General features: G+C 40.5%; 1 protein-coding gene across 1 annotated transcript in view; it reads left to right on the top strand.

Annotated features, from left to right (window-relative positions):
• Positions 1 to 9,292: 9,292 nt before the first annotated feature.
• Positions 9,293 to 24,847, top strand: part of TRHDE (thyrotropin releasing hormone degrading enzyme) — a 486,396-nt gene continuing 470,841 nt past the window's right edge. Inside the window, exon 1 of the mRNA XM_003405210.4 lies at positions 9,293 to 10,197. Coding sequence (XP_003405258.4) covers positions 9,293 to 10,197 — 905 coding nt within the window. The remainder of the gene's footprint in view (positions 10,198 to 24,847) is intronic.

Below are 24,847 nucleotides of genomic sequence, written 5' to 3'. Positions count from 1 at the left end.
TTGCTCCAGTGTCCAGAATGGCCAACTGCAGAAGTATGGCAAGTATCTTCTGGTGAAAAGGCTGCCTCTGAGAAAACAGAGAAATTATTTCACATCTGAGCTTTACCATTCCTTTCTATGACTAGCTTTAACACAGCAGAGAAAGGGGTCGGGGGGGGGGCGGGGGGGGGAACCAAAACGCAAAACCCTATATATTTATCGTTACTGGCTAACCCACAAGGTGGCACTAAAGAGAAAAGTGACAAAAGTGAAGCTCCCAGGGAACTTACACACTGAATCAATTCTATAATGAGAATTGACCTATTTCATGAGATGATCATTCAAATTTTAGTATGCTAATAACACAAAATAGTCTTCTTCAGGTTCATTGCTTCCTTCCCTCACCCCATAAACTGTTTTGGAGTAAAAAAAGTTTCATTTACTCATGCAGCTGGTGATTTCTAAGAGTTAGCAGTTTGAATTTCTCTGTGTATTTCTTTTGCAGGGAAGATTTTGTACAGATATAGACTTGCTGACCATTGGTTATAAACTATGATCATTTCTCTTTTATGTTTTATATAGTCCCTAGCACTTAATTTCTTAATATAAAGGTAAAAAAAAGTGTTATAATGTATTATAATAGAATACTTAAACTTCTAATACCTGTAGTAACAGCATATAAATAACTTTTAAAAAGGCATTTTAGCCAAAGTCTAATTGTTTGAATGTCAAGAATAATTCCTGGATTCCCAAATGCATATTATACCAAAGGCACCTGGAGAGTACCTAGAAACCCTGGTGGCACAGTGGTTAAGGATTTGGCTGCTAACCAAAAGGTCGGCAGTTTGAATCCACCAGATGCTCCTTGGAAACCCTATGGGGCAGTTCTACTCTGTCCTATAGGGTCGCTATGAGTCGGAATCAACTCGGTGGCAACGGGTTTTTTTTTTTTTGTTGTTTGTTTGTTTTGGAGAGTGCCTTCTGGGTAAGTACGAGGACGTGAATAGGGAAATGCTCTCAGAAAACCATGTATACAGAAAGAAAGAAAAAAAAAAGGTATGAACTTCGTGTAGCTTTGGTATATAACCCTGGAAGTTAAGAAGTATAGAGTATGCTTAGTTACAGTGCTGTGAGCTGGAAGGAAGTGGGTGTTCTCTAGCATGCATCTCTGAATATGAGTAAGGAGATGGAATGGACCAAGAAAAGAAACTATTCTTCAGTTTGTAATTAAGAAAATGTTATTCATGCATAGGCCTAAAACCTGAAGAAAAAAAATCATGATTCATCCTTTTTCTTAATTTCAAAGTAGGGATTTAATGAAGTTGAAAAAAATTTCAATTTTGATTTTATATGTTCCTTCTGAAATACTTTCTAACAGAAGGTTTGCTTCTTACACAGACATGACGGTGGCTTTGACCAGAATACTTACTCAGCAAAAATATATTTGGTTCAGTATTATATCATTAAAAATAAAAGACAGTTTTTGCCCAAATCAGCTTTCAAAACCTCACACATAGGTATAGGACCTCAATATTAGTTATATTTTAATACTAAAAGAGAAAAATTTTACTGTATTTCTCTATCAATTTATCTACAATGATCATTTGATCCCTAAATTTAATATTCTACTTATTTAAAGAGCTATATTGGTGAACATTTACATATTAGATAAGTGTCTATCTGAGAGAATATTTTTATATTAAATAGAAGAAGAGGAAATACATTATTGGAGGAGAGAATAAGCATTTATAGATTAGAAACTAAATGTAGCGGAAATAAAACAGGATGTACTATACCTTCACGTGACTTTACATTAATATCAATCTAAGCATGCTTTTGATACAGATACTTTTTCTGGTTTGAAAGAGGCGAGGCACCATTTAAATCATGCAAATTTGATCTGTCAAATAAGCCTGGGTCAAAGATACATTTTTTAATGCACCCATGAGCTAAGATTTCTAAAGCATGTAAACTGCTTGTTCTGTAGTATGAAAATAAGCTATAGTCAACTCTTTCAACTACTTAGTTCTCAATTCAGGATGAATAATGCTGACCTTTTTTGGTCTATCATTACTAAATTATAACTATTATTCTTCTCAAGGTCATACTACATTATTCTCTATTCATTTCACTTAACAAACACCCACATAGCACTTATGATGTGCCAGACAGTGTGCCCTCCAATATGAGGGTAGAGACCACAGCTGTTGGGTTCAATCCCATAACCCTAGCTAAGTGCCTCTCACTGACTTCATAATTTATATAAAATTCAATTGGATAATTTACATTTGGTTTACCCTTCAGAAAGTAGCATAGCATAGTGGTTAAGTGTAGAAGTGACAGAGTGACAACGATTGATTTGGAATCTGAGCTCTGCCGCTGTTATGGATTGAAGTTCGGCTCTCAAAAAGATATGTTGAAGTTCTAACTTGTGGGTCCTATGAACGTGACCTTTTTAAAAAGAGGGTCTTTGAAGATGTTATCAGTTAACATGAGGTCTTATTAGGGTAGGATGGGTCCTGATCCAATATGACTGGTGTCCTTATAAAAGGGAAGAGACGCAGAGGAAGGGTGGCCATGTGAAGATGCATCAACAAGCCATGAAATTTCTGGGGCTACCTGGGAGAGACAAGGAAGGATCTTCTCCTAGAGACTTTGGGGGACTATAGCCTGACCTACACATTGATTTGGACTTCTAGCCTTCAGGACTATAAGACAATAAATTTCTGTTATTATAAGTCACCCACAGTTTGTGGTACGACCACAGCCCTAGGAAACTAACACAGTCACTGACTAAATAAATGACTTTGGACATTCATCAAATTTGTCAAATGGGGATAATAACCACATTGACCTCATGGGGGTTATTTTCATGATTAAATGAGATAGCATAAACGGTCAGACAACTGTTTGGCACAAGGTAAGTCCCTGAAAAACCTTTACTGTTATTCCAATTCTTATTATCACTAATTTTTCTTTTCATATTTATATGTCATATTTATTTGAGCAACTTAAACTCATGATAAAAACTTTTTTGGTATATTTATTATTTCCATTTCTTAAGCTACTAGACAAATTGACTAGTTCAACAGAAACAACTCTAGAAAGTTACCCAACTTCTATTGTTTGTAGAATTTTGTGTGTATTATGCTTGCAAATTTCATGAATAAACTGTAAAAGCTTCCATGATACATACTTTATGGAGCTTTCTTACTGAGTTCATAAACTAAAGAGCCCAGAATGAACACTGAAGAGCTTTAACCTACCATCGTATCAGCTGCCGTTGAGTTGATTTTAACCCATGGTGACCCCATATGTGCCAGAGTAGAACTGTGCTCCATAGCACTTTCAATGGAAGATTTTTGGGAAATAGATCGACAGGCCTTTCTTCTGAGGTGCCTCTAGGTGGGCTTGAACCACCAATGTTTTGGTTAGTAGCTGAGTCCTTAACCATTTGCACCACCCAAGGACTTCAACCTACCTGTTGTTGTGTGCTGTAGAGTTGATTTCAATTCATAGGAAGCCTATATGAGAGAGTAGAACTGCCCCATAGGGTTTCCTAGGCTGCAATTTTTACAGGAACAGATTGCCAGGTCTTTTCTCCCATGGAGCCACTGGATGGGTTCAAACCACTGACATTTGGTTAGCAGCCAAGCACTTAACCATTGCACCACCAGGGCTCCTTAATGTACTCTTCAAACCCAAAAACTAGAACCCTCAAAATATAACTTTCCAGAGATCCTAGTTATCTTTTCTCTGGATATAGCATTTAACTTTGGAATTGGGAATGATACTATATATATTCGGTCAGGTTGATCCTTACATTTGCATCTATTTTATGCTGTTAAGAGGTATTCTCTTTTGATATAACCATAATTATGAGATTTTCTTAGAACTAATAATTCTATATTAATATTGGTGCTGCAATGGTTAAGTGCTTGGCTGCTAACCGAAAGGTTGGCAGGTCGAACCCATTAGCTGCTCTGCAGGACAAAAGACCTTGCAATCTGCTCATGTAAAGATTACAGCCTAGAAAATCTGATGGGGGCAGTTCCACTCTTCCTATAGGGTTGCTATGAGTCAGAATTGACTCGACAGCACACAACAACAATATACTAATACATTAGGGGATTTTGGGGGGGGGGCAATTTCATAATTTCACAGATTTGTATGTGAGAAAAAAGATATAATTAAATTTAGATGTAATTTTCATCCAGATAAATCTTTTAAATAAACAGAAGTCGGTCAACTAATAGTTAAATCAAGGGTGTTATTTATAGCTGGCAAACTACAGACATCAGGAAAATTTCACTGCTTCAATGTTAGGGCTAATTTTAAACAATTCTCCCCTCTTCATCTCGAAAATCGTGAGGAATGTTCTATCCAGAAGGGTGGTTTCTTGTATAAAACAGATGCAGTGGGGTCAAATGTGAAATTCTGAAGTTGTGTACTATGAAAATATTCATAAAGTTTGCAACAATATGAATTTCTCCAAAGTAAAAAAGTCATCAAATTATCACAGTTCCGAATTTCAAACTGCTTTTTTTTTTTTTCCTTTTTGCTATTGCCACTTGGCGGCACCACTTCAGTTTTAGCTGGTAAACAGAGACTCCCACTATTCATTGTCAGCATGGTCTCCAATTGTGTGAGGTCTTCAGGAACATGTCCTTCTTATAAAATATATCAGCCCTGTTTTGACTGCCACTGCCATAAAGGTCCCCCGCACTCCGCCCTTCCTGCCCTACTATGATTCTCTGTCTTAGTTTCTAGGGCTGCCATAAAGTGAATGGTTTTAAAGAACAGAAATTTTTTATCGTCACACAGTTCTGGAGGTTAGGAGTCCGAATTCAGGGAATCAGCAGGGCCATGATCTGTCAGCTTTAGGGAAAGATCTTTCCTTGTTTCTTCCAGTTTTCGGTAGCCCCTGGGCATTTCTTGGCTTTTAGATGGGTCTTTACATGGCATCTGTCTTCCCCATGTAACTCAATCTTCTTGTCTGATCTCCTCTTTTATAAAACACCACTCAGGTGGAATCAGAACCCACCCTACTCCAGCATGACCTTGCTAACCTAACTGACAGCATCTTCAAAGACAGACCTTATTTCCAAACAAGGTCAAGTTCAGGTGCAGGGGTTAGGACTTCAATATATATCTTTTTACAGGGCAATTCTGTCCACAGCATTTTGCTACCATAGTGCATTTTTATGCAGTCTCTTGACCCATTAAAAATATTTTGTTTTGTTTCTCAATGGAGAATATTTATTAAAAAATCCCTTGGGAGCATAGAGGGTAGTATATTCGTTTCTGAATTTCTTTCATAAAATTTAAGAGCTGGAAGAGACCTCTGAGGTTACCCATTCCAACTTCTTCATATTAACTCATCAAAAAAACGAAGTTCGTTAAGTAACTGGGCTGAGGTAACGTAGGGAGGTGGGGCAGACCTGGGATCTAGTTCTTTCTCCTGAGCAACAGCTGCTTCTGGACGTGAAGTGCTAATCACATTTGAAGGGGCTGAGTACATAAGGACACTTAAATTGTGCCTCTACATACAAACCAGTTTGAAAAGAAAACAACAACAAAAAAACTAGTAGTTCAAGTGTAAACACTTCAAGAGTAAAGACTCTGAAGGCAGTACATTGACTAAAGATAGTTCACTTTGATTGTTTACAGGACCAAGGTGAAGTACAGATTTAATTAAAAATAACTTCTGTTTGGCCTCATGTATATTAAACATTAAGACTGTTTTCAAGTCTCTGAATCACACAGGGCCACAAAACTGACTTTATTGGCATTTATTAGCTAAGGTCAATAATCATAATATGCCCCAAATAAATAAATGTGTTTCTGAGAGAACGCATCAGGTACTTTGGAAAGCCCTGTTGCCTTGTTTAGGGTACTGCATGGCGTCCCATTGATAAAGTCAAAAGTGTCTTTAATCCAGTGACCCACAACACTGAAGACCTACAACACCTATAACTCTTAGTAGAAATAGTAGGAAATCATCTCAGTATTTTTGTTAGGAACACAATCTGAAATGTTGCCATTTCTTTTTAGTTTCAGAATAGAACTAACAGTCTCTAATAACGTTAATTATTCTACCTAAGTGCTTGCTTCCTAAGGTAAGGGTGCTATATTTTCAGAAATTACAACAAAACAAAACAAAACTCACAAGGATGCTTTTATAACATTGATTATGAAAGGCAGAAATATTTATCCACTTGACCTTGATATTGAGTTTACTTGGTAAAATTACATTTTAGGGGAATCAATGCATTAATAAGTTGTGTCTACTCTACTTGGATTTCAAAAACAATCCATCTACTAATTTATTCACATTCAGTAGAGACTTTATTAATTGGTAAATATATTTTTTAACTCTGAAATATCTGAGAGTTCCCCTGCAGAAGCATTCAGAAGTACATGAACACACGAGATACAAAGAACAGAACACCCCCCCTTGAATCTTTTCTTAATAGTATTTTAGAGACAGAAACCCCTTAAAGATCACTTAGTATGTAACTTCTTCATTTAGGCAGTGGTTCTCTGATCCTTGGGGATGGTTCCAGACCCCTTTGATAATCAAAATGTGGTAATCCATGGACTTCAGATCAATATTCCTCAACTGCCAGATTAAAACCTGAGGTCAAGGAAGTCTGGCGACCTGCTGCAGGTTCACACTACTCCATTCCCCTGCCTGCACAATATTTTCTGATACTTCGAAAACAAACGAAGTAAGCCCGCTCCTCAGCTCTTGAAATGCATATAGCAGATACATACGGACAGCAAGAGCGAAGAGATTTAAAGCAGGGCAGAAAAAAGTAACTTGAACAGAATGTGGCATTTTCCCTTGGTCCGTTGCTAACGGCCCACATACAGCATGCTTTAAAAAGCCACCCTGGCACTTCTTTTCATCATCATTTTAAAATGATTTAAATGGACATTTAAAATGCATGGCATTGGGCATGGATTCCATCTGGGGACACACTGAGAAGAGCTTTATCCAGAAGGGCTGCATTTTTAGTCGCTGTCAGGATAAACTTGACGTGTACTTGGTTTTCTTCTCTTTTGGCCATGCTTTTAAAGCCGAACAAAATATTTTAATTGTATATTTTCGGGTAGCGCGTACAAAGAAGTACACGTTGCTTTTTGTAAGGAAAATAACTATGAACGTAAATATAATTAATATAATTTAATTATAAATGTTGATTTATTTAAAATGCCTTCAGAATCTGAAGACTGGAAAGTAACATATAAAAGGAATTATTTCATTCTCTTTATATTCTGAACTTCTTTTTAATTGACTTTGTTTTATTAAAAACTAGACTCCAGCCACTTAGATGTCACTTTTGGAGTGGCTGTTTTTTGAATATTGCTTCAATTAGAGTTCTTCACACAAATTCTGAGAGACTGATATGCCATATACTCGTACACACTCTGCCCTATAATTTAAAACTTCTATAAATTGACAAGCATCCATAACCAGGCAACGGCTTATGAACCTCTTTATGTCCTCGCTGTCAGCTAACACGGTCCTATCAATAACTTCTAACAAAGTTTACTTCTTAACAATTTTGTCTAACAATTTTCCAGATCACACTGGAAAACTGCAAAAAAGTAACTGTGGCTAGGTGAAGTGAAAAACTACCAATTACAGAAGCTGTGTTTTCACTGTTCTAGTAAGTCTAAAGTAATGGGGCTCAGATTCCCGGCTTTTTTCAGTCTCAAGTTTTTGGTCCTGAATGTTATAATGCTTAGGCATTGTAGTTTAATCATTTTCCGATCTAAAAATAGAAATTATCTCTTGGGGAAATTACCTCCTTTCTTTAGCCTTTACTTCCAAAGGATTCTAGTGCCTCATTGTTAACCGCTATTTCAGTACTGCACAGCTGGACACATCACATTGTATAATATATGCAGACAGGCTTTGGAGAATTAATTTCAATTTACATACAATCCTCCAAATCCTCTAGTGAGCTTGATGTGAAATCTGACACAGGCCACGTCTCGCCTGCAAGATCTTCCTTTGCTCTCAGTGTTCTTAGCCAAAGGCTCCAAAGATCCCTTAGAGAGCCGCGGTAGGGGTGGGAGTCGGGAAGAGGGGCGACTGTGGGGCTTGTTACGCTGAAGATTTACAATGTAGTTCTTGCAGGCGGCTCAGCAACCCCCTCTGTGGCTGTGGGTGTCTGGTGTGACAGAGCGGAGAAAAGCTTCTAATCTCCTGTGCCTGCCTCTGCCGCTCAGCCGCTCCCCTCCCTCCCGCCTTCCCTGCCTCCTCGCCTCTCTCGCTCTCTCCTTTGCCTTTCTCCGGGAGTTTCAGTCCCTGAATGCAGCTAGAGTAGCTTTGGCAATCTAGACCCGGAGCCTGTGTGTACACACACGCGCATACACGCGCACACACATGCACACGCGTTCTCACACACTCACCCCGGCTCTCCCCACCGGGATACGGAGCAAACCCGCAGCTTCATCTACCTGAAGGGGATGGCCCGGCCGGACACTTCTAGCTCACTTGTCATCTCCGGAGGGCAGAGCGACAGCAGAACAAGGGAGGTTCCCCGTCGGGTCTGCAACCTCAAGACGTTTGCCGCCACCGCTGCTTAAAGTGTCCAGGGTAGAGGAGAAGGCGACTCCAGGACAAATCCCTGGCACAGCTCCGCAGCCCCAAGACTTCCTCCGACTGCTTCATTCTGGTCTTTCCCTCTCGGCCATCCTCTCCTTCCCGGCTGCGGGGTGTATGGTTTGGGCGCCTCCGGTGCTGCCGCTGCCGCCGCCGCAGCTACTGGGAGCACATCCCACCCAGAGGACTGAACGCCGACCCTGGAGTGGGGGGAGAAAGATGAAGCCCTAACTTCCCTCCGCAAGACGCTCGCTCTCCCCGGCGCTCTGTCCTCCCCAACCGAGGGCCCGTTGAAAGGCTCCGGCGGAAAGCAGGCGAGAGCGCGGCGCCGGGGCGGGCCAGCCGAGAGCCGCAGGCGCGCAGGGGCGGGGGCAGCATGTGCCCCGGCGCCCGGCGCCCGCCCGACAAGTAGCGCGCCGTGCGGTGAGCGAGACGCTTTCCAAGTTGGGCGCTTCCCAGAGTCCGCCTCGGCCGCTCCTGTCCGGAGAGAGGCGGGGCTGATGGGGGGAGCCGAGGCTGCCGTCGCCTGCAGCCAGTGCCCGTCTTAAAAGGACCCGGGCCCGCATCCCCCCGGGTCCCAGCCGGCGTCGCGCTCTCAGCCCGCGTGCGCTCTCTGATGCCTACGCTGGCGGTGGCCCGGGTGGCCCGCCCGCGGGGGGTGCCAGAGGGGGCGGGGGAGGAGGAGGAGGCAGTGTGATGGCCCTGGACGGCGAGCGGGGGCAACAAGAGGAGGAGAAGAAAAAGAAGAAGAAAAAGAAGAGGAAGAAGAAGGAGGAGAAGGAGGAGGGGGCCGAGAAGAGCAGCTCACCCTTCGCGGCCACGATGGGGGAGGACGACACCGCACTCCGGGCCGGCGGCAGGGGGCTCTCGGACCCGTGGGCGGATTCCGTGGGAGTGCGACCCCGCACCACGGAGCGCCACATCACGGTACACAAGCGGCTCGTGTTGGCCTTCGCCGTGTCCATCGTGGCGCTGCTCGCAGTCACCATGCTCGCAGTGCTGCTCAGCTTGCGATTCGACGAGTGCGGGGCGAGCGTAGCGCCGGGCGCCGACGGCGGATCCGCGGGTTTCCCCGCGCGCGGCGGCAACGCCAGCTTCCCGGGACCCGCCCGGCGCAACCACCACGCGGGAGAGGACTCCTCGCTGCCCGAAACGGGCGCGGACGCCACCCCAGGTACCCCGTCTGCCCAGCCGCCGTCGGAAGAGGAGCGGGAACAGTGGCAACCGTGGACGCAGCTGCGCCTGTCGGGTCACCTCAAGCCGCTGCACTACAATTTGATGCTCACCGCCTTCATGGAGAACTTTACCTTCTCAGGGGAGGTCAACGTGGAGATAGCGTGTCGGAACGCCACCCGCTACGTGGTGCTGCACGCCTCCCGGGTGGCGGTCGAGAAGGTGCAGGTGGCCGAGGACCGGGCGTCCGGTGCTGTCCCGGTGGCCGGCTTTTTCCTCTATCCACAAACGCAGGTCCTGGTGGTGGTGCTGAATCGGACCTTGGACGCGCAGAGGAATTACAACCTGAAGATCATTTACAACGCCCTGATTGAAAACGAGCTCCTGGGCTTCTTCCGCAGCTCCTACGTCCTCCACGGGGAGAGAAGGTAGGGAGGGAGGCGGTGCCCCACGCCGCCCCACCCCGCCTGGCGGCCGGACCAGCTAACCGGCCGGCGACCCCGGGGACCAGGCGGGTTTCTGATAAACTTGGGAAAAGAGGGGAGGGGGAAGGAAGAAAGGTAATGGAAGACCATCACCCCAAGTCCTCGGGGTCTCCCAAATGCCTGGGCTTTCACTATGCAAACTCACTCACAAGTTCCAAACTATGAATTCCGCCCCCTCCTCTAGTCGGGACCTCCCCACTTCCGCCCCAAAGTTCTTAGCCAGCCCGGCGCAGGGCTCTTTTTCTAAAGGAGAGTGTGTAATTTGAGCGATGCCAGATTGACTTGAAAAGGCTGCCAAGTTGTCAAAGAAAAATAGGTGAGCTCCAAAGGCCAGGGCAGCAGCGCATCGCGGTAAGATGTCAGGGCAAAATGCTCCTCCCACGTCCATCTACTCTGACTTTTAGCCCTCTGGCAAACGCTGGACAAAGGGTAGGCTTTGGCCGCATGAAGTTTTCCAAAACTGGAAGATGAGATTCTTAGCAGTTTCTTGTGACAGGCTAATGGGGGTGGAGGCGGGAGGGGCGGCTGTCACGTCCAGTGCCAGCAAGAAATGCCCTTCCAGGAGCCACCAGCTCTCCAGGAACACACAGTGACTCCACTTGCTTATTCTGGAGTTTTTGCCCCTGGAAATGACTCCAGTGATGAAGGGAGAGAAAACCTGCCGTCAGTCTCAAATGCCTTGTTAAAGAGCGCCTTTGATGCGTTTTAGACTTGCACAGTATTTTGTTATTTTATTTTTGAGAGGCTGTGGGACATTGCACCAGTTGTTTAGAGGTTGGACTTCAGAGTCCAACAGAACTGGTTCAAATACCAGCTGCCCCTCCAACAGGTGAAGGCTTGGGGAAGTTGATTGATTTCTCTAAGCCTCTAATTCCTGACAGTGATAACCTCTATTACTTACTGAGGGCCTATATTAACTCATTTATCCTACAACAACCCTGTAGGGTAGGAGCTATTATCATGCAATATTTTACAGATGGGGAAATGAAGGTATAATATAGATTAGTCAAATAACTGTGATTACGTAGTTAGTGAACTGACAAAGCAGGGATTTGAACTCAGGCAGTTTCGATCTCTCATAGGATTGTTGCAGGTGCCCATGAGCAAATACATTAAAAACAAAAAACATTTAACCCTGTACCTGGCATATAGAGTGTCTACCGTAAATATTAGTTAGCTCTTACGGGTGTCCGGTAGTAGTAAGTTCTCAGATATATTGTTGAATGAATGTATAAGTGATTCTTGATCTTTCACTTGACTCATTGCATTTAAAGTAACTGATTAAATGACTAGGGCAGGGGAACAACCAAAGTTAAAAAAAAAAAAAAGTTTAGAAATATAACAAAGTAAACAAACATAAAAAGGTAACCAGCAACTTGATTAGAGGTAAGTTGGAGATTAGTAACGATGCCAGTGAGAGAGCCTCTCTTTGTTCCTGAGTGACTCTCACAACAGTGGAAAACTGGGGCTCAGCAGTTAAGGGCACCTGAGGTCAGCAGGCTTGTCAATGGAGAGCTGGGACTTGAACATTGGTTTTTCTGAGTCCTAGGCCAGGGCTCACGGTGCTTGAAAACTCTCAGAGGGAGCTGTTATCTTTTAAGAGGCTGAGAAAACGTCAGTGTGTTGTTTGAGCATGCAAAAGTTTCCTTATTGATAGAGCCCGGTGAGGTAACCCCACATAAATAAAGGACCCAAATGCTTTAGTAGTTGCATGATTGTTAAAGCTTCCCATAAGTGAATTATTCACTTCCTAAATCCTAAAATCAGGTATGGATTTTATCTGCCACCACTTTCTCCAACATGTTTTAAGCAATACAAATTAAAGGTTTTTTTAAACCGACAGTCATATCCAATATGGGCTAAAGGCATAGAAGGTAAATTTGCACGTCATGTTTAGAACAAAGCTTGTTACATCAAAATGTCAATACTGGAAATTGCATTCCCCTACCGATAAATCTTGCTGTAGTAAAATGAATATATCTTGGCATGGCAAAAAAAAAAAAAAAAAAAAAACAGAATTTGTTGGAAGTATTCATTTTACTACAGCAAGATTTATCAGTAAAAAAAAAAATCTATTTATTTATTTACTGATAAATTTTGCTGTAGTAAAATGAATACTTCCAACAAATTCTGTTTTTTGAACTGCGCCAAGATATATTTGGTGGAACTGAGCTTGTTTTGGTCAGTGCTTTCAAATTAACAGGACTCTTAAAAAGTCCAGATGTTTCTTCTTGACCCATAACTGATTTCTTATACCCCTGGCACATATTTGCATTCAAATACTCTCCTTCAGTTTTCCCTAAACATATAAATAACTTAGTTGAAAGTTTAACCTAGTGCACATGTGGCTAAATTCCACACCCCGATAGAACTGCAAGATTCAGTGGTTCTGGAGAACACATGATGACTTGATTTCTAAGCAGCATCTTAGAGAAAGTTACCCTTCTTCTTTTTGTTTCCTTCAATACCACAATTAATTTGGTAATTTATTGGATGTTTCTACTAGAGTCGATAAGGTAAAAGAAAATATAATAAATTGTTTACCAATTATGCCAACATTCCATATATTAGCTTTTTTTTTTTTTTTTCCTTACTGTGGCTATTTGGAGATTTCTTAAACAGACCAATAGCAAGAACTCAGTCAGGGTTGGACTTTTACCGGTAATAATTTTGTCACAAAAAGGCAATGTAAATTGGTATTTTAAAAGCCCACTCTGCAAAAGGACGCAGATGCAAACTCTGACATCTTGGTGTCTAGTCATACTTTTGCCAATTTCATTATATGATAATTTCTGTAATAAAAACAAATATTTAATCTACCAGTTGAGGTTCACATTGACAACTTGACATACTTAAGAGAGCAAGACTACAACTTAGTCCACTTAGTCTATGCGGAAACAGTAACTCATTAATACTCAATCCATTTGATTCTTTGATGCACTTCTCAGAGATCTGAGAGAAGGGATTTTGGTGAGGGCAGGAAAGTTAGATACCTTTGTCCCTAGGAAGGTTTTACCCCCAACTTGGTATTGGAGCCCTGGTGGCTCAGCCACTAACCAAAAGGTCAGCAGTTCGACTCTATCAGCCGATCCTTGGGAGCCCTGTGGGGCAATTTTACTCTGTCCTGTAAGTTTTCTGTGAGTCGGAATCCTCTCGACAGTAAAGGGTTTCTTTTTTTTTTTTTGGTTTAGGTATGGGGCGGGGGGACTGGTTATGTTTCCCAGGGAAGAGTTGCCTTTCATGGTTCCCATACTGTAACAGAGAAAAGTCCGAAGGCAAGCTCCATATTGAGTCCAATCTTTCCCTACTTGAGGCAAATCTTCTACTGTGTGTTGCTCATTTGTCTTTCTGAGAAAGAAAACTCATCACTTGTTGAGAATTGCAAATAAATAAGTTCTCTTGAAATGTTTACGTGCAAACAGTAAATTATCTCTACTAGACAGAACAAATATTCACTTTTTCCTCAAATAGGTATGCAGCAGACAGATGAAAGGGGTGTGTATTTATGCCATAATCTCCTATAGGAGAATGTGCTTGCTTAGAATTAGGTAAAACGTTCATTTACCTGAAGTAATTGGTGCTTTTGGGTAGGCAGATGGTGTGCACACCCATGTTCAAAGTAGGGTACCTTAATTTAGATCCAGATGGTCGGTTTGAAAGAGGAAATTTATCTGAGGTAAATGAACATTTTATTCACTTTCGAAAGAGGGACTGGTTTTCTTTGACAAACTATGATTGGGTCTATAACATGCCAAAGTGACAGAAGACAGAATAAAATTAGAAGGTCTTTTTATGTAAAAGATTGTTTAGAGAGAAACCATGATCTCCAATTAAAATGGGAACATATTATTGTGGTTCTCAAAGAAAACTGAGACCACGTTTTTGCAAAAATCTTGTGGAGAGCATGAAGGATTTTATCTCTGGGTAGGTAGGCTTTTTTTTTTTTTTTTTTGGGTAGGCATTCAATCTTTTGTGGTATTAGTGTACCTGGTCTGATACCTTGTTATTTTTTTTTGGATGAATTAATCATGATATTTAATAAAAATAAGAAAACACTGAATTGTTTTTATGCTAGAAAGAAGTCTCATCTCTGCCATTCATTCTGGTGAGAGATAATTTTATCTGAGAAAGTGGGAGTGTGTGGCTTTTTGCCCCTCTGTAGATATCTCTGAATTGAAAAATCTTTGAAAACCGTTTGTTTTTAAGAAAACTTTTTTTTTTTTTTTAAATAATTCCTTAATAGACTTAGTTCATTATTTTCCTTTCAGGAACATATAACCCAGTGGCCAGATTGAAGCCAGTCCTGGATTTTGGCACAGTTCAAAATGTCACCAGTAAACCAAGTCTAAAAAAAAAAAAAGTCTAGTAAATATTAAAAACAAAACAACAACAGCAACCTGTAACAATTTAATAATGACTCACTCTGGGAGGAAAAGTAATACAGTTGATGATTCTCGTGCCTTGTTTTTCCATCATGCCCTCTGATTTGATCACTGAGGATGCATTTTCTCTGAGAGTGTTAAATTAGTTTGCCCATGTTTTTTTTTTTGTTAGAAGCAGCTCCAAATGTGGCCTGTCTGTTCTGCATCTTCTTCAAACAAAGATGGATCTGTGTTATGGATTAAATTATGTCCCCACCAAAATATGTGTTGTAAATCCTAACTTCTATGCCTGTTGGTTATAATCCCATTTGGGAATGGTTTGTCTTTGTTATGCTAATAAGGTGGGGTTAGTGTGGGCTGTATTTTGAGTCAATCTCTATTGAGATGTAAAAGAGATTAAAAGAACAAACAGAGCAGAACTGAAAACCAAACCCATTACTATGGACTCGATTCCAACACGTAGAGACCCTGTAGGCCAGACAGTCCCATAGAGTGCCTGGTGGATTTGAACTGCCAGCCTTTTGGTTAGCAGCCTTAGCACTTAACCACTACACCACCAGGGTTTCCAATGGTGTTGGGGTAAAATAGATGCTAGGACACATGGAGATCTCCAAGGAACCAGGAAGCAGAAGCTGAAGAGACAAGGACTTTCCTTCAGAGCCCACAGAAGAAAAAAAGCCTTCCTCTAGGGTTTCTCCTAAACTGAGAGAAAATAAATTTGTTTGTTAAAGCCATCCACTTGTGGTATTTTTGTTATAGCAGCACTAGATAACTAACAGTCTGCTACTGGTTCTCCAATATTTGTTTGGTTTGCACAGCATGTTTATTTCCTCACATTAATTTTTGCCACCTTGTATGTGGATTCCTGGTGGCACAGTGGTTAAGAGCTGCGGTGGGCTATGGCTGGTTACCAAAAGGTTGGCAGTTCAAATCTACCAGTTGCTCCTTGGAAACCCCACGGGGCAGTTATATTCCGTTTCTCTTGCCTTGTTTTTCCATCGTGCCCTCTGATTTGATCACTCAGGCAACATTTTCTGAAAGCATGTATTTTCTCAGAAAGTGTGAAATTAGTTTGCCCATGTTTGGGTTGCTATGAGTCAGAATTGACTTGATGGCAATGGGGTTAACGGATATGTAGATGAGCTTTAGACAACAGTATGGGGCAACAGGTTAGGTTTGTATGCTTGAGGTTGGTGACATTTGGTTGACATGATTACAAGACTAGGAATCACCTCTTTAATCGTGACTTCAAAGAATGATACAAAAAAGAGTGAGGAAGAAATCATTTACCTTTAGTACATGAATGTTTTACAGTCTGTAAAGGAAAGGCATCGCTCCTTCACCTCCAGGCTCATCTTCTACCCACTAGCAAAGATCATTGTTATCTTCATTGTCAAGTTCTTTGCTTGTCCTTTGCGTTCTCTCAGATTTACAATAGTGGCCGGATTCCCCTAGGATTTTTCAGAGCCTTATGCAATCCTGCATTTTACCACCAGAGAGTGGATGCTGTCTCCCACAGGCATAATTTTATTACGTAAATTTGGAAGAATACGAAGATGAAAAATACTCCCTGCTCTTCTTAGTTTCCTGAACAATCTGAAATGATTCACAAATAGGCACAGCTGGATGGTGGTGATGAGGCTGCAAGGGTAGAATAAGACTGGTAAGGTTGGGTGGGGACTGTTTGGGGGTGAAGGGCCCTGACTCACCCTTCCTGCTCTCCCTATCGCTAGGTGTACCTCCCAGGCTTTGAATGCCGTAGTCTAACTCAGATACGAGGAGCTCTGGCTCCAGTTTTTCAGGGACAGGGGCAAATCGATTCTTCCCAGTGCACACCTGTTTTGACTCGAAGGATGAAGGTTTAGTTTAGTGATCCAGATCTTTCCCCAGGGTTGCATAATTCAAAACTCAAAACCGAAACCGAAACCAAAACCAAAAAACGAAAATCAGAGGATGGGAAAAAAAAGTTTTAAAATTACTGTTGCTGGTTACTTTTTCTCTCTTTTAAGCATAGGCTCAAGCCATGTTTTGGTTGTGTTGCTGAATGGAAAACTGGGTGTGAGTGTTTCATGCATTTGCTCTCTTCCTGAGCAGAAACTGCCTGGGTTCATGTCCTAACTCTACCACTTGCTAGCTTTATGATCTTGGCCAAGTTTCCTAGCTACTCTGTGTCTGGTGTCCTCATCTGCAAAATGGGGATAATGAAACCTTACTTCGTGTTGTATGAATTGTGAGAGTTAAGTAAAGCACTTAAAACAGCATCTGGCATTTGGTAAGCACTTCTGTGGGTATTAAATAACACTGTATTATCCCATGGCTGGATATCTGCTATTTGAGCTGATACAGGTCATGCAGGGCCAATGTTCTTGCCTTGGGGTTTCCTCTTGCTGGCAAAACATTGTGAATATGGTCACTGTGGTTATTCCTTTGGCCACTCTTTGTTTTGCTCCCTAAGCAGAGTTCAAATGACGGGGTAGGTAGAAGCAGAACGCTTTTATCAAGAAGAAGAGAGTGTTTGTTGCATTTCACAGCTAGAGAAATCTCTTGCTTAGCTCTGACACTGTGAGATGAGAATGGTTGAGTGTTGGGGAGATGGGGAGATACCGAAGGAGCGTACAACTTCCCTAATTATGGAGCTATTCTGTATCAGCAGTGAGAATAGTAAGAACTAGTGACTCAAGGGTCAAGAGGATGCTTTCCTTATAATTGCGAGCCAGAAGAGCAAGTAGAAAAACCCTGAGTACCAAGGGAAAGCCATGTCAGTCATTCGATACTGTTCCCAAAACTGAGCTCTGACAGTAGCATGACTATAAAACTTACAGAGTGCTTTACATTTTTCCAATATAAAACAAATCTTGGACACTATTTTATTTATCTTTAGCTAAAACTAATAACATGGCCTATGAAAGTAATTTTAGTGCGTTTGTAATATTCTCCATCAAGGGTGATCAATACTCAGTACTCATTTTGATAAGATTATTTAGTTTATAAATGGGAAAACAATTAAGACTATTATGCTCTGTTTTTATAACACAATTACTCACATATGCATCACTTTCTACCTACATATTGCCAGCATTATCGTATTTTGTTTTTAGCTCTAGAATGGTTATTTAAAAAAAAAAAAAAATAGACTACACTCTTGCTTATAGCACTGAATATTCAACAGGAATACTTCCCTACTGAAATGGCAGAGGTTTAATGACTCATTGGAGTACATAAAAATACACAGTCTAAACAACAGCCCATTTTCGCTTAAAACATTTTTGTCATAGAGTAATAATTTGCATTTTGATTAACAACCCTCACTTTAAATGGGAAATGTGTAACTTCCATGACCTTGTAACTTAGTCTATGTACTGCAAGCAGCTGGACAGTAACCAGATGTTCCACTGGAACTTGAGGCCTTGGAAGTTCTTATTACCAATCTTAAACTACTGGAACACTAGGAAAATTGGAATTGTGACAGAAGTAAGTTCAAAGATCATTTTTCACTGTGCTATACCAATTTCTTTTTTATACATGTGGTATGCATAGATGTGGCCCAAATGGAAACTTTTCTAACATGCTATGCCATTTGTGAGGCTCTCTTGGTTTTGGCAAATTCCATGGCGAAAGCTCATGGATCCGTCTGAATACAAACAGTGTTCAATGTAAATGTTTGTTTCCCCTGCATATTTTACCTTTATGAAAAGGCAAACTGAAAATAATGGAGCAGAAATTGTTTTGTATCACATACTGTAATTTGTTGGCAATATCAACCAACATTAATGCATCCCTTCTGCTGAATATTATTGTAATGACTTGACACAGTAGCTTGCCTAGCGAACTTCCGCAGAAATAAGAAGAAATCAATTCTGTATATCCTTCAGTGGCAGCACAGAGCTTTAAGCCCTCCTTCTTAACTCAACCAAAATGTCAAATAGACAAGTCATTAAGAAAATCAACTAATTTATTTTAGATAGAAGAGAATTAACATGCGTGTATATTATTCACATTTTTCTAGTTATGCTAAAGTGACATTCTTAGAATGACACTTCCAGAATGTCATGTTTGGAAGTGTAATTTTTTATGGTAATAGAGGGCCTCATTAACAGATAAGAATGATTTTGTTTAAGAAAACAGAAGGAAAACAGACAACAAAATACTTGTCTCCATTACCTTCTGTGTCCTGCTGTTTTGTTTTTTTGCTGTATTACACATGTGTTTCATATCCATACCGTGTATTCAAATGTTTTCTATTTTTAATTAATTTTTTTCGTATTTCTTGTCACTGGCGTCCTGCTACCAACTCAGTCTCATCTCCAATTCACTCAAAAAACCAAACTCATTATTTTCTTCTTCAGATCATCCTCTTTATAGGCCTTCTTAATGTTTTTAATGACACTAAGCAGGAAGGAAATCTCATTTTCACCAATTGAAGGTAACCATAAAATCTATGCAATGAAGACAACATTATATTTCTGAAATCCAATAGGTGCTTTTGTCTTCTGAGGGCACTGAGCCTGAAGCCTACTCTTTTTGTTAGAAAGGAGAATATCAAGGATACGAGTTATGAGATGGGCTCCCAATATGGAGACCTGATATAACCAGAGTCTGTTAACAGATAGCAGACAGGGTGCTAACTTAATATGCAAGTCAGAACTTTTAAAAGACTTATTTATGTCTGTGCTTCCTACAGTCAACTTACTCATTTTCCCATCAGTCTCTGACCCTTAAAATCCTACCCAGTCTTCAAGACCAATTTATATGCTTCTTCCTTCATAAAGTCTTGAATTCTTGAGACCAATGGTTATCAGCTGGAAAAATTTTGCCCCCACCCCCTACCCTACACATAAACTTCCCCATCCCCACCCCCAAGGGACATTTGGCAGTGTTTGAAGACATTTTTTTGGACTGTCACACTGGTGTTACTAGTATCTAGTAGGCAGAGAGTGAAGATGTTGCTAAATATCTTAAGATGTATAGGACAGCCCCCTAGAATAAAGAGTTTTCTGGCCACAAATGTCAGTGGTGCTGAGGTTGAGAAACTCGGCTTTAGATGAGTGTAATTTCTTCATACATTTTCCCTCTTTGCTATGACTTTTGTATAGTACCTATTCAGGTATATGTTTAATTTCTTTTATTAGAGTGTAAACTCCTTGAGAGAAGGAAGCATATATTTATCTTTTCTTCCCAGTATTGAACACTCAAAAAATGAATGATTAAGAGAAGTAAATGCATTATAGAACTTGTAATAAAAGGCTATTTAATGGTAATGTAATTTAGCATTTTAAGAGAACCTCATAAAATTCAAGGAGCATTTCATTTCTATTTTTTGTTGGAAGTATAGGATCTCAAGCTTGGAAAAGACCTTAAAGGTGATCTACTCCAACTGCTCTTCTTTTCCAAGGAACTTCTTTTGATTTCCTGAATGCCAAATTGAAATTCAATTGCAGTTGTCCTCAGGTGCCAGACTGTGAAATTAGTAATTCCTCATTTAGACATTATCAGAATATATGGTGGCCCTCCATGCATAGATATACATTGTGTGTATGACTTCATTAAGAATATTAATTTTAGAAAAAGTCACAAGGTCATCTTTATAGTTCTTTTCACCCTGATAATCAGTAGTTTAAATTGCTAGCATTACTAAGATGTTTCCTTACTAAGTAAGGAAAAAAAAACCAAAAAAACTTCATAAAGTGTTCCCTTCGCATACATATTTGGTTTATTAATTTAGCCCAGAGGTATTTCAGTTTTCTACATCTGATAAATTCCTGCCCATTATTATTTAATGTCACAGACACCTTTGATTTTTACTTAAAGACTAGTGCATTCTAATTGTAACCTCTCTGTTGATCTCTTGGGGAACTTTTTCCCTACTTCTAGCCGTTGAGTCAGTTCCGACTCATAGCAACCCTATAGGACAGAGTAGAACTGCCCCATAGAGTTTCCAAGGAGCGCCTGGATTCAAACTGCAGACCTTTTGGTAGCACTTAACCACTGTGCCACTAGGGTTTCTATGATTTGCCTTATCATGTGTGTGTGTGTGTGTGTGTTTCTTTTCAGTTAGCTAGCAAAGACCTTAAGGACAAAAACCAAGTAGCATATCCTTTTAAAAAATCTTACCAAATATCTAATATTGTGAGAAACTCATATATAGTAGGCAATACCTAGTTGTTCAGTGATTGGAATTGGTGTTCTCAGATACTCAAGTGAAAAGGGAACACTTTTCCTCGTATGTGAAATCTTGTGAGTTTATTTTTAAATCGTCTCAATAGAGAAATTGCAAGTTCAGTGGACACTTTAATTCATAAAGCTGAAAGATAAAATTCAAGAGTATTATTTAAGACAAAAATAAGGGAAAGGAAAATTGTAAATCGGTGCATTTTAACTAAAAGGTACTGACACCTCATTAAGCAAAAATGATATTACTGTCATCAGAAAGTAATAAGGAATGCCAGGATGCTGGCAAATTTGGAAATAAGAGCCCTTATTTCCTACATTTGAATTAAAATGTTGTTTATGAATTATGACTAAAATGAATCTTACTGTTTTGAGATGGAATTAGCTTTTTCTCAGACAAGAAATGTCAGTTCTAGACCCAGCTGCATACTAATTGTGTGTGTAATTTTGGATAAATCTCTTAAGCCTACTGGATCTACTTTTTTATCTTAGGAATTTGAGAGAGCTGGACTATTTGTTTATAGGAATCTTTCCACTTTAACCTTATATTTATATAAAATTTATAGTTAAAACTTCTTTTTCATACATTATCTCATTTTACCATCTCATCTGTTTTACAAGGAAGGCCAACAGACATTATTATCTTCCTTATACTAATGAAGAAACAAGCTCAGACAGTTAAGTGGCTTACCCAGGTCTGCCATGTAGCAGCCAATGCTATTTCCGAGATAGCTCTCTCTGAGAAAGCACATACAATAATATTTAGAACTATCCTATTTTTCTCGAGTACAAAACCAAGCTCTAAAAAAGTAGGCTCTTGGTGATAAATGTAAGCTTCATAATTTTAAAATGGTATATTTACTCCTGATAGTTTGAGCCAGGGATAGCCAATAAGACTCAGTATTTTTCATTTCGATCCTATAGATTGGTAGTCGCTGACAGAAATTCAAGCCAGCATCAGAACAGGACATAGAATGAGGAATATCATTGCTGATATCAGATGGATCTTCTCCAAAAGCAGAGAATATCAGGAAAATGTTTACCTGTATTTTATTGACTATGCAAAGGCATTCGACTGCATGGATCATATTATAGATAACATTGTGAAGAATGGGAATTCCAAAATAATTGTGCTCATGAGGAGCCTGTACATAGACCAAGAGACAGTCATTCAGACAGAAAAAGGGCAGTTATGTATTTGGCAGTTATGTAATGATGTAATCTGGCAGTTATATAGTGATGTAGTCATCCTCCATTTTGTGATCTGATGTGGTCATCCTTCATTTTTGCCTAAAATCAATTTCTGCACAATGACCTGGTCTTTAGAATCTAACCATGTTGATAAATGAGGAGGGGGGTATATCAGGCAGTTCATTGTGTGGTTTAAAATCAGGAAAGGTGTGCGTTAGGGTTGAATCCTTTCACCATACTTATTCAATCTGTATGCTGAGCAAATAATCCGAAAACCTGGACTATATGAAGAAGAACGGGGCATCAGGATTGATGAAACACTTATTAACAACCTGTGATATGCAGATGACACAACCTTGCTTGCTGAAAGTGAAGAGGACTTGAAGCAGTTACAAATGAAGATCAAAGACTACAGCCTTCAGTATGGATTACACCTCAACATAAAAAAACAAAAATCCTCACAACTCGACCAATTAGCAGCATCATGATAAGTGGAGAAAAAATTGAAGTTGTCAAGGATTTCCTTTTACTTGGATTCACAATCAATGCCCACGGAAGCGCTGTCAAGAAATTAAGCAATGTGTTCTATTGGGTAAGTCTGCTGCAAAAGTCCTCTTTAAAATATTAGAAAGCAAAGTCACTTTGAGGACTAAGGTACACCTGACCCAAGCTGTGATATTTTCAATTGTATGCATGCGAAAGCTTGACAGTAAATAAGGAAGGCTGAAGAAGAGTTGATGCTTTTGAATTATGGTGTTGGCAAAAAATATTGAATATACCATGGATTGGAAACCCTGGTGGCGTAGTGGTTAAGTGCTATGGCTGCTAACCAAAGGGTCGGCAGTTCGAATCCGCCAGGCGCGCCTTGGAAACTCTATGGGGCAGTTCTACTCTGTCCTATAGAGTCGCTATGAGTTGGAATTCACTCGACGGCACTGGGTTTTTTGGTTTTATACCATGGATTGCCGGAAAAACAAACAAATCTGTCTTGGAAGAAGTACAGCCAGAATACTCCGTAGAAGTGAGGATGGTGAGATTTCGTCTCACATACTTTGGACATGTTATCAGGAGGGACCAGCCCCTGGAGAAGGATATCACGCTTGGTAAATTAGAGGGCCAGCGAAAAAGAGGAAGACCCTTAACAAGATGGATTGGCACAGTGACTGCAACAGTGGGCTCAAGCATAGCAATGGTTCTGAGGATGGCAGAGGACTGGGCAGTGTTTCATTCTGTTGTGCATAGGGTTGCTATGACTGGATGGCACCTAACAACAAGAACAACAATGAACTGCCTGATATACCCCACTCCTCACTTATCAACATGGTTAGGTTCTAAAGACCAGGTCATTATGCAGAAATTGATTTTATGCAAAAATGAAGGACGACCACATCAGATCACAAAATGGAGGATGACTATATCACTATATAATTGCCAGATTGCGTCATTACATAATTGCCGAATTACATCATTACACAACTGCCAAACCATCGAGAATCATGGCTCAGTCAAGTTGACACATAACCTTAACCATCTCAGACAGTGTTATTCTCACCTCAGCATTTGTTATTGCCATATGTATATCATTAATATGCAAAATGGTTGGATAGTAGGTTTTCTTTTATTGTAAATGTGAAATGTCAGATAACAGCAGTTGATAACTGAGGAGTAGGTGTACTGTGCTGAGAATAATTTTCAGGCCAAGCCCAGGCTCAGTGGGAAAGTGCTGTGTTAGATTAGCACATCTACTCTGGATTATAAGGAGGCTTGGTGGTGCAGCATTTAAGTACTCAGTTGCTAATCTAAAGATCGGTAGTTTGAACACCGAGCAGCTCTGTGGGAGAAAAAACCTGGCAATCTGCACCTGTAAAGATTACAGCCTAGAAAGCCCTATGGAATGGTTCTACTCTGTCACGAGACAAAAATCACATGAGTTGAAAATCGATTCGTCACTCAACATTTAACAACCCTGGATGATTAAGGGGGAGAGTGGTGGGAGAAAGAGCCTTCCAAAGAAGTTACTTTAGAATTCAGTAATGTTTTACAAAGGATCTTACCTCAAGTTTTGTAGCTAGTATTAAAAAAAAAAAAAACCAAAAACTTTCATTAACTTTTATCATGAGTATTTTCATGAATGAGGGCCTCTTTTTAAAAGTTAAAAGTGTGCCCTTCTTAAAGTACTTTATTCTCTGTAAGAGAACATGGAGGTGGCTTCTAGTTAAGAGTTTTAATGAGATGCACCTTGATTCGAAAACTTGAGGGCAAAAAAAAAAAAAAAAAATCCATTGCCGTCTAGCCTATTCTGACGCAGAGCAGAACTGCCCCATAGGTTTTCCAAGGCTGTGATATTTATGGAATCTGACTGCCATGTTTTTCTTCTGTGAAATGGCTGGTAGTTCGAACTGCCAACCTTTTGGTTAGCAGCCAAGTGATTAACTACAGCACCGCCAGTGCTCTGTCTCTGTGTGTGTGTGTGTGTATATGTGTATGTATATGTGTGTTACAGTGCCCCAGGAAAGGCTGCCATTTATTGACTGCCTGCTCCATCTGCTCACCTTGATAGACGCTTCACATCCTCTTCCCCCCAGCTTTACAATACCTTCTGAGTTAGTCTTGGCTATTTTCTTTTTAAACGATCAACAACCAAACCGTAGGGCATTAGTAATTACCTAAGTCTGAGAAAGTTATGTAGCCAGGATTCAGACCAATTTTTGTCTGGCTTAAAGTCCTTGTTCTTAACAAAATCTGGCCATGTCTTGTTGAAATCTGAGAGCATAGATGTTTCCCAGTGATGGTCTGTGTTCTACATACCCTTGAGGATAGCTTTTGGAGTTTCGTTTCACTGTCTTTACCTG

Source organism: Loxodonta africana, chromosome 4 (genome assembly GCF_030014295.1).
Source record: "Loxodonta africana isolate mLoxAfr1 chromosome 4, mLoxAfr1.hap2, whole genome shotgun sequence".
NCBI lineage: Eukaryota > Metazoa > Chordata > Mammalia > Proboscidea > Elephantidae > Loxodonta > Loxodonta africana.
Note: the sequence above shows the minus strand (reverse complement) of the source record. Positions and strands in the feature narration are given on the sequence as shown.